General features: G+C 32.4%; 1 protein-coding gene across 2 annotated transcripts in view; it reads right to left on the reverse strand.

Annotated features, from left to right (window-relative positions):
• The window catches only part of LOC106875343 (uncharacterized), a 205805-nt gene that overhangs the window by 59102 nt on the left and 136245 nt on the right, over positions 1–10458 (reverse strand). For both annotated transcript variants that reach the window (XM_052970202.2, XM_052970201.2), the window contains exons 3-4: positions 5035–5166; positions 2848–2944 (exon numbers count right to left, since the gene is read on the reverse strand). In XM_052970202.2, the coding sequence (XP_052826162.1) occupies positions 2848–2944; positions 5035–5166 (229 nt within the window). The remainder of the gene's footprint in view (positions 1–2847; positions 2945–5034; positions 5167–10458) is intronic.

The raw sequence follows: 10458 nt of genomic DNA on the forward strand, positions 1-10458 counted from the left end.
CCACTCTTAATTTTCTGGTAAATTATTTCTTTCTGCTCCTTCCCATTCTTTAAATTGCCTTTGACGTTAAATCTATTAACGGATTTTTAAAAAATATCTTGCCAGCATTCTCTTCATTACATACATGGAGATCACATTTGGTTAAAATGACTTATTGCTGTGTTTTGTTTCTCTTTTGTTCCCTGACGAGATGATTACATTATTCTACATCATTTTATTTCCTCGGGAATAATACCAATGTTTTCTTCGAAACATATGTCGGAAGTATAAAGATTTAAATAACACCTGTGTTTAACTCCATTTCTTAATATAGCTATCTATCTATCTATCTATATATATATATATATATATATATATATATATATATATATATATATACACATCTCTTTATATCTATATACATCCATCTATCTATATACATCGATCTATCTATATACATCTATCTATCTATATATATATCTATCTCTCTCTCTCTCTCTCTCTCTCTCTATATATATATATATATGTATATATATATATATATATATATATATATATATAACATCGCCCTTTCAAAGCCTAGCCATGCTCATGGGCCCGGTTTCTATGGTGTATGTGTTCCCCCCAGCTGGACGGGACACCAGTCCATCGCAGCGTTACTCAAGAAACAGGAAGAAACAGTGAGAGAAAGTTGGGGCGAAAGAGTACAACAGGGGTCACCACCACCCCCTGCTGGAGCCTCATGGTGCTTAGGTGTTTTCGCTCAATAAACGCCCGGTCTGGGAATCGAAACCACGATCCTCCGACCGCAAGTCCGCTGCCCTAACCACTGGGCCACTGCGCCTCCACGCACACATATATATATATATATATATATATATATATATATATATATATATATATATGCTAATGTCATTCATGAATGCCTGAATAATACCTTACTGTGTTGTAAAATCAACATGTTTCTGTTTTTAGGGTTCTAGGACTCAGGTACGAAGTGGAAGTTACTTTCAGGAAAAGAGTATCTTTTTAAGAGTACAGTCAAACATTTTATTGTTATAATGTGTTATTTTCTTTAAAATCATGGGACAGCCAAACAGACTTAAAATTTTAAGAAAATAAAACTATTAAAAATATTCAGTAATCATTGATGACAAAATGATCTAAATTCTCTTGCTTCAGTAGTTTCTGATTGACTTGAGTAAATATACATCAAGCAATCAAGGAAATACACAAAGGAGATAACCTAACCTAATTTTACTGGCTGGATATGCTGAACATTTGAAATGGCAGTGAATGACCAATGAAAACTCATTGAACACTAAGGTGAAGAATTAGTGATCATATGGTTACTACAGTTATTGCGTTGTGCCCTTAAGCAAAAATATCCTTAATTTACTAGACTGACAAAAACAGATGAATGGTTACTGAGTTAGACTATCTTCACCCCACTCCTAATAATACATGAATAATGGTGTAGTTAAACTAGAAACTTTATCAATACTTCAAAATCAATGGACAAATTCTGAAGTTTATTTTGCAATTCCAATATTTATATAGCTTAAACCTATTACCATGCATTATCAGCAAATGTTCTGGATTAAATTGCATGTAGTCAGTTTAAGAGGAAAGGAGAAAAGGAGAGATAAAGACTACAAGTAAGAGGGGGTGAGTGAGGGCACTCAAATGAGAAGAGAAAGAACGAGAAAACACTAATAGAAAGACAATCAGGCAGAATTCATAAATATATAATGGCAGTGAGATAAAACAATATTTTTTATATCATGAAAATTAAAGATTGCAAAATGCACACATATACAAAATTGTGAGCTTAACATGAGAGAAATCATTAAAAATATGATTATTAACATAACCTAATGCCTTAATCAGAATGACATATCAGCCACACAAATTATCAGATTATGCATAAAATATTATGCAATGTATTTTTTGTGAAATTAATTCTTTAAATAATCTATATTATGTACGTAATTACATGGTCTTTAAATTCCTTTCCTATTCCAGGCAAGAAAAAAATTAAAGAAAGAAAATGAAAATAGAGGTGTTGACATCATGCAATTAATTCATACAATGAAATATTAAAGTAAATAATAATAAAAAAAATACATCCTTCAATAAAATCCTAGAATGCCTAAGTAAACGTAAAATTTTACATGCTGCAAATTTTCCTATTCAGGTAAGGTGTGTGTGTGTGTGAGTGTGTGTGCATGTGTGCATGCGCACACATGCACAGGCTTCACTTGCTTGTCATGGTCTGAGTCGTTTCTTATAGAAAATCACTCCTCACATAGATTGGTGCTTCTACAAATCCTTTAGCTTCATTTCTATGGCTGGATACCCTTCCTATAATCAACCACTATTACAAAGTGTACTGAGAGCTTTTCTCGTGGTACCAACAATGTCCATGGGAACTCTTATATGTAGATGGTCTAGTTTTCATAGCAGAATCTACAGTAGTAATAGAGAGGAAATTCCTGGCGTGGAGGCTAAATTTTCAATCAAAAGGCATCAAGATAAACTTAGAGAAAATTAAGATTTTAGTTTAAGTGGTGAAGAAGGCAGAAACCTGGTGGCCTCGGGAAAATATCTTACTTGATATGCAGAAAAGGGAAAAGTATAACCTTCATATGTGGTACCCTATGTACGCTATGAGCATAGATAGGGTACCACATATAGAGCAATATACACACACACACACACACACACACACACACACACAACTGGGAAAAAATACTAAATAATATTGACGATAATGATACAACAATAACCCAACTAATAATAACTGTTTAAAATAATTATAATAAAAAAAATGTTTTGATTTCAATTTATAGACAAATTCAATGTTACCTTATATTCTGTAGAGGTCTAGTTTTGTGGACCATGACTTCACAAATGGGGCAGAATTTACTAGATTCCAGGTAACGCACAATGCAGGCACGGCAAACTAAAGAAAGTAGTGATAAAGTAACAATTAAGTTTGGATAGTGGGACTGAAACCATAAACAGGAAGTTTCATAACAGCACACAAATTACACACATATATAATGAGTAAATGCAAGTTAATTCATATAAACAAGAAATAGCATTGAACGCATTACAAAGAATGTAGTAACATAAAATATACCTCAGAATGTTAGCTTTTCATAAGAGAGTGCAATAAGAGAACATATATTTATATAGAACTGAGGTTGACAATGGAAAGACTGATTGATAGAGGAGTAGCTGGGACGGACAAAGCCAAGACTGAGTAATGGAGAGTAATTGAGGTAAGACAGAGTGATGGAAGAATAATTGAGGCAGAGAAGGATATGTCTGAGTGATGGATAGTAACTAAAGTGGACAATGGTAACAGTAAGTGATGGGTGATAGTTGAGAGTGTTGAAAGAGTCACTGAGGCGGATAATTGTAGGACTGAGTGATGGAATAACTGAGGTGGAGAATGATAAGACAGAGTAATGGGTAGTAACTGAGATAGACAATGGAAACACTGAGTCATGGAGTGTAACTGAGATGGACAATTGTAAGACAGATTGATGGTAGAGTACTAACTGATGTAATGGAATCATTTATACCTTGGCCTTGTAGTGAGTAACAAAAGTAGAGGTTAAAGATGGTTATAGGGGAAACCGAATATGAATAGGTCTAATCTTATCCCACATTTTCTGGGTGGCATGGTAATGTGGATAAGAGAGAAACTGAGTATTATAGAGATAGTTCAGACAGGTTTAATGTCATTCCTAATTATATAGGAATGAGTGGTTGGCGTTAGGAAGGGCATCCAGCTGTAGAAACTCTGCCAAATCAGACTGGAGCCTGGTGTTGCCATCCGGTTTCACCAGTCCTCAGTCAAATCGTCCAACCCATGCTAGCATGGAAAGCGGACGTTAAACGATGATGATGATGATGATGATGATGATGATAAAGTGAATAAGAGAGATCTACTGACACCCTTACTTACACAGGTAGTATAGAACAGAGGATAAATAAAGGAAGTGAAATCTTTCAGATGTTCAATTTCTATTAGATTTCCTTAAGTTTTCACTTCTTAGCTTCCATTTTCTATGACTTAGTCAGGAGGTATACAGACTTTTCACAACCCATGCAGGCATTCTGAGACTGATCAGATGCATGCAATGTATATCTTGTTTTGAATATCTACATGTTAATGTTATAATAGATGACATCAACAGGCAGATATAGATGACAAGGAGATTCCAAGAGTTGATACTCTGAGAAGGATTGTGTATAGGGATTAACGTAGGGCTTGGATAGCAAGACTCAGCAGAGTGACAAGAGGAAGAGATGGGGTATTTTAGTGGGCTTAGTTGGAAGTCGTATGTACCTAGTGAGTTCAAGAAATGGAGTTTGTTGAGGAGACAAATCAGACAGAGAAACCAGATAATACATATATGTGTACAGCAATTAAAAAAACAAAAAACTGAAATTGCCATGATGCTTTAAAATCTACTCAATATTTCAACAAAGTTTTTACATCATAATGTAACAGCTCTGTGTACGTTAATTTTTGACACAGTTGAAGTCAGTGTCGTGAGGAGTCAAGCAAAAAAATGTGTTTATATTCTTGAATGTGATAAAGCGTAGAATTAGATTATTATCCTGTTTCCAGCTTTAGTGTTACTGCCAGGATTTGAAAAATAGGGCACGTTTTATCCCCTTATTTTGTGATTAAGGGAGTGTTTTTGAAAAAGAAGGGGGAATTCATGGTGGTGTTCAGTGAACAAATTAAATACACTACCTGGCAGTGGCTAGAATGTGAACTGATCAAGTTTATGTGTAAATTTTCTTTTTATATGTTTGTTCCCTTTTACACAATATTAAAACAATGGCTAAACATTTTCCTAAGCAGCACCCCCACTAATTTTATCCACTGGCATTCAGAAAATCTGTCAAATGTAATGTTTATTTATTTATACTGTTTTGCTATTTCAGAGCATCCGTGTGTATAAAAGCTTAAAAAAACTCTTTTAGTCAAATTAAGATAACTGAAAATTGTTCTCTTTTATTTTTACTTACAAGGATGGAGACATTCAATTATAGTTGTAGCATCAATAAAATATCCTCCACACAAGATACATGTCAAATGAGGATTCAATTCAGTTATTTTAATCCCTACAGAATGGCTTTTCTCTGGAGATTTAGAAATCTCTGCAAAGAGAAGAAAAAAAATAAAAATCAATTTACATGTGTAAAACAAGATATCACACAATATACAAATAAATCAAAATAGTTTCTCTTCAATAAGGAAAGGAGCTTACTTTCTCACCTCTTCAGGGATTAAGTACTAAAATAAAATCTGGAATCCAAGTAAAGTGGTGACAGTCTTTATCAGCAACAAGTAATTCACAAGCAATTTCAATAAGTTAAAATGTTATGAGGAGGTAAACTGAAGTTGACAACATTTGAACCCAATACAGAGAATCAAAACAATTCTGTAAGGCTCTTCAAAGGTTACAAGGCCATTGCCTAAAAAACATTTTGTACATTTACATCTGAACTATTTTTATAAATTTGATTTCATAAAGTACAATTGAAAAATAATACATGAACAAATTTAGCAATTTTACTAATCAAGTAATTTAATCCCAGATGAATAATAGTGTCCCAAAATGAAGAGATGATTAGCGATGATTATATTTTATATAAAAAACAACATACTAACTTAAAATTTTTTGAAAGGACTGTTACACCAGAAGGTGTAATTTACACCAATCTTACTAATTAAACAGCGAAGATGAAATCTCATCAATTAAGCAGTTGAAATGAATATGTCCTTGGACAGCATGTTATCCAAATGCAAGTGATTTATGATGTAGTCCCTATTTCACAAAGTAGAGTAAACCTAGGTTTGTAGAACAAGGCCTCTTGTTCAGACACACAACAGAATATTTAGAGTAGCCTGGTTATAATTCACATAATGAGTTATTTTACATCCATCCCCATCTAAAATACATAGGTACATAACAAAACAGTTTGAATGGCGGAATCATGATCAGTAAGTTGGAAGCAGTGTCCCTTCTAAGTAGTGTGCTTGTGTGTGCATAAGTAAGAAAGGAAAGAGAATGTGCAAACACAAAGTTTACACAATGAAATCAGATTTTTGTATAATTGAAGAAATATGAGTGATGGTTACTTGCATAAATGTGCACATACTTTACAAAGGAAGATAAAATTTGTACACAGTGCAAACTTTTGTACACACCTACAACAAAAACTTAGAGGGGGCATTGGTTGTGAGTTTAATTCTCAAACTAAGTGGTATATTGTGCCCCTGAACAATGCATTCCATTTCATGTTGCTTCAGTTTACTCATTTGAAAATGAGTACCAGAAACAGTTGAGGGTTAACTCTGTTACAGACTGGTATCCTGTTTGGGAGAAGTGAGGTCCTATACTTTTAGTCACTTAAACACCATGGAAACTGAGATAAGCAGCTGTCCAATGGGTTTCAGCCTGGGTAAAGAATACCCCTCAAATACGTGCATATCTGCATGAGTACATGAATACTTCTCTCAAAGAGTGATACTTTAGAAATAATAACTTGCTGTCGATCTGTCTGTCTATCTATCTATCTATCTATCTTTCTTTCTGTTTCTCTTTATTTTCACTGTTATCAACAACAATGTCACTGCCAGCACCTTTGTCATCCAACTACCATGACTACCAGCTGCTTACTTCTCAGTTTTTTGCGAGTTACTTCTCTTAACATTATACAACAGTAAGTAGGAACTTACTATTATAGTAACAGAAATGGCAATGAGCTGGCAGAATTGCTAGCACACTGGGCAAAATGCTTAGCTGCATTTCATCTGTCTTTGTGTTCTAAGTTCAAATTCTGCCAGGGTCAACTTGGCCTTTCATCCGTTTGAGATTGATAAAATAAGAACCAGTTGAGCACTGTGGTAGATATAATTGACTTACCCCAACCCCTGAAATTGCTGGCCTTATTCCAAAATTTGAAACCAGTATACTGATAGAAAGCTATTATTTAAAAGTGTGCTCTTTGACCTAAAATAGATAAAGAACAATTAATTAAAAGTTCCAGGAATAAAATAAACTCGTGATCCAGTTAGCTGAAGGCACTGGTGAAAAAACAAAACAAAAAAAAATGTATATGATCCTCCTTGATATTTAGATTATTTCATCTGAAATATCTCTGAGTTGAAAGCTATATCTTGTTTTTAACAAATAAGTAATTTTAATCTTGTTTGAAAAGTAAATAAAATGGTTACAGCACAGGATTTATCTTTCCATGTGTAGAAAAAAAGCAACATTCTTAGGCATTGGATCAGAGAGGATACAACAATCTTCTCTCCAATAGCTAATAACTATGGAATATACAAACTCAGACACAGTCAAACCAGTTTAATTTGTGCAACAGTGCATGCACTAACAATGTGGAATAAGTCATTCATTCATGGTGCTTGTCACATTGTTTTTGATTTATGTAAGATGTAAAATATAACATTTCTAATGAGCATAATTTTAGCCGCCTTGTGAAAATGTAAACAAAATGGTTAGACAACAGGTTTTGTACCTTTGTGGGCAAAAAAAAAAAAGAAAAAAAAAAGATTCACAAGTCTCAACATATATAGAAAAGTGAAGAATTAGGAACTGAGTCCCAATAAATTGGTCAACCAAAACAATTTAACATATAAGACCATTCCTTACAGTGGAAATACCAGCAACAAACAGATAAGCATCAAGCAAATAAAATAAAAATACAATACAATGTGTGCACATGCATGTGTGTGAACAAGAAAGAAACTTATCAGTAGATTCACTGATTAATAACATTTACAAAGAGCTGCTGGCTATTAACAAAATATTATGGTAAGGAAGTCTACTTGTGTGTAAATGTTGTTGGTGTACTAATGGTTCTTCCTAAATGTGGAACAATTGGTTGTTTAAGAGCAAGAAAAGTACATTTAAGGAAGAGTTAGATTGTAAATGATGTAAGTGCAGAAAAGTACAAATAAATTTATCAATTATGAGATTAAATAAACAGCAGCAGTGGTAGTATGAGTTGGTAAAAAGTAATAGACAGTGAAAAAGACAACTGAAGATTATAAACTATAAATACTGTTTGGAAGTGTATGTAGTTTGTGTTAATCAAAGATATGTATACAGAGCCACTTCATCACATTGCAGAATATGTATTTTATTTAGTAATGAATTCTTAGTTTAGAAAATAGCAGTTATTTAAAAGTATTCTACCTGTTCTTTTTTTTTTTTATTTAAACCAATATACAAAGTAACTTGGCAAATTTGCCAAAATATTAAATTCTGCTCTTGAACAAATGGCAAAATGATAGTGAATAATAAATTTTAGATATTTATCGTATGTTGTAATATATGGGAGAGAATACAAGAATGGTGAATTGTGTTGTTATATCTTGTTTCACTAAGAGCTAGTTTTTAGTTGAGAATATAAGCACCTTTTTTTTTTGGAAGTATGTAAAGTTTATGGTACCTTTAGAACAAAAACTACTGTTAAGTGAATCTCTTTCACCAAACTATTGCCTGTTACTTAAGCTAAAACTGAACTTCTATATTTTTCTTAAGTCAGTTTTACTCTTACACATTTCATGTAGAACAGCTATAAAAATTTAATCAAACAACAGGTAAATGTAATTCATTTTCTAAATAATGATTTGTTAATTTCAGGGTCACATTTCTCTGTAGGAGATGCTGGTTCTTCTTCCATGTCATCATTCATATTTATGTATCATATGGCATCATGTTATTCCAGCATATATTTATAATGTAAAATGTTTGTAATCAGCTAATTACTTCACTGACAGTTGCTGTGTTTGTTAACAGTCCTAGACAGCTCTTTGAACCAAAAGAATTATGACATGCAAGTAGCTAACTGAACACTTTTATGTAGTCTATGATCTCTTTTTTGTAGTCATTCTGCATCGTACCATGGACAGGATCAGGAAGTCAGTCTATAACTACCATTATCCAATGTCCTTGATACATCTGATTTGAGGAAGATTTAGCTGCTAATTGTAGCATGTCAAACTAACATGTAGATACTGCATAGATGAAACACAGTCTAAAATTTCTTTTATTATTTTAAAACAGAGAGATTAGAATGTTTTGTCAACTATTTAATGAAGATTTAGTAGCTCTATGGAATTTATTTCAGTTATCTCTTGTTGTCTTATATTGAAAAAAAAAATTCTTTTAAAACCTATTTATCTTAACGTCAATTATATCTGTGCGTGTGTGTGTGTGTGTGTGTGTGTGTGTGTGTGTGTGTGTGTGCACGTGCGCGCATGATCAAAATTTGTAACATCAGATCTAGTGCCAATTTATACAACAATTTTATTTTAATGCTTTGAAAAACAAACTTAAACGATAAAAGCAGACAAGAATTAAGTGTTAAATACATTCAATTTTACAAGTCAATGAAAAAAAACTGAAAAGAATCTGAAATATCAGTTATGCAAAACTTTTAATTACACTTTGTAAAAATCTTTTCAAAACAAATATAAGTCGGAGACACATAGGATATGAAGCATTTGCGATCAGTTTCCAATTTTTAAAAAAGAGATAATATACTCCTTGAAAATACGCAAAGCATGAGAAGAACATATGAAGAGTTACTGCTGATTTACTGGGCATGTCAGAGATCAAAAAGGAGAGAAAACATGTATTCTTCAACATTTAAAGAATTCAATTTGAGTGGTCTATTTTGAATGATCCTAATGTTATATAGAAATAACAATGATATCAGAGATCAAATCTTCTTCTAAGTGTTTAACTTTGTGGTCAACTGATCTTTAAACAAAAATTAATCAATGAAAATTATAACAAAAAAAATTACAGGATGGTCTTCATTATAAATTTAATGTATTTGCAGATGAAATCCCAAGTGAAACTAAACTGCATGATAATAAGGCTCCAAGAAATTTCTTAACAGCCTTCGTAGAAATCCTAATTAAATTAATTTTGTCAAAATTATTCCTAATCATCGCTGTTGTTTTTAACACAAAACTTTATGCAGTGAACCAAAATACAAGACATAAAAACTCTTCATCATAATTATGTTTAATGACCAAGATGTTCAAAGAACTTTTAAAAGAAATCAATAATATGCAAATTCATTCCAACTCCATCAAAGAAACAAATAAATGAAAGAAAGTTTTGCATAAAGCTAGATTTCTAAAGAAATCTCATTTTACCTGATATTTCTCACTTTGTGGAGAATTATTTCCTACCACAAACACTCATAAACACATGGCACATATACATAGAGCTTTTTATGACACTTTTGTCTTAGTTACTTTTAAGAATACATGCACATAGATGATACATTCTAACAATGTATTGGGAATTAACTTCAAAAATTATAATCAAACAAAAAAGAATGCAACTTTTGTTAAAATAACATCTTTGGCATCCTTCTATCACAGAAGATGGGATATACATT

This window comes from Octopus bimaculoides, chromosome 8, assembly GCF_046866305.1.
Source record: "Octopus bimaculoides isolate indiv1 chromosome 8, ASM4686630v1, whole genome shotgun sequence".
NCBI lineage: Eukaryota > Metazoa > Mollusca > Cephalopoda > Octopoda > Octopodidae > Octopus > Octopus bimaculoides.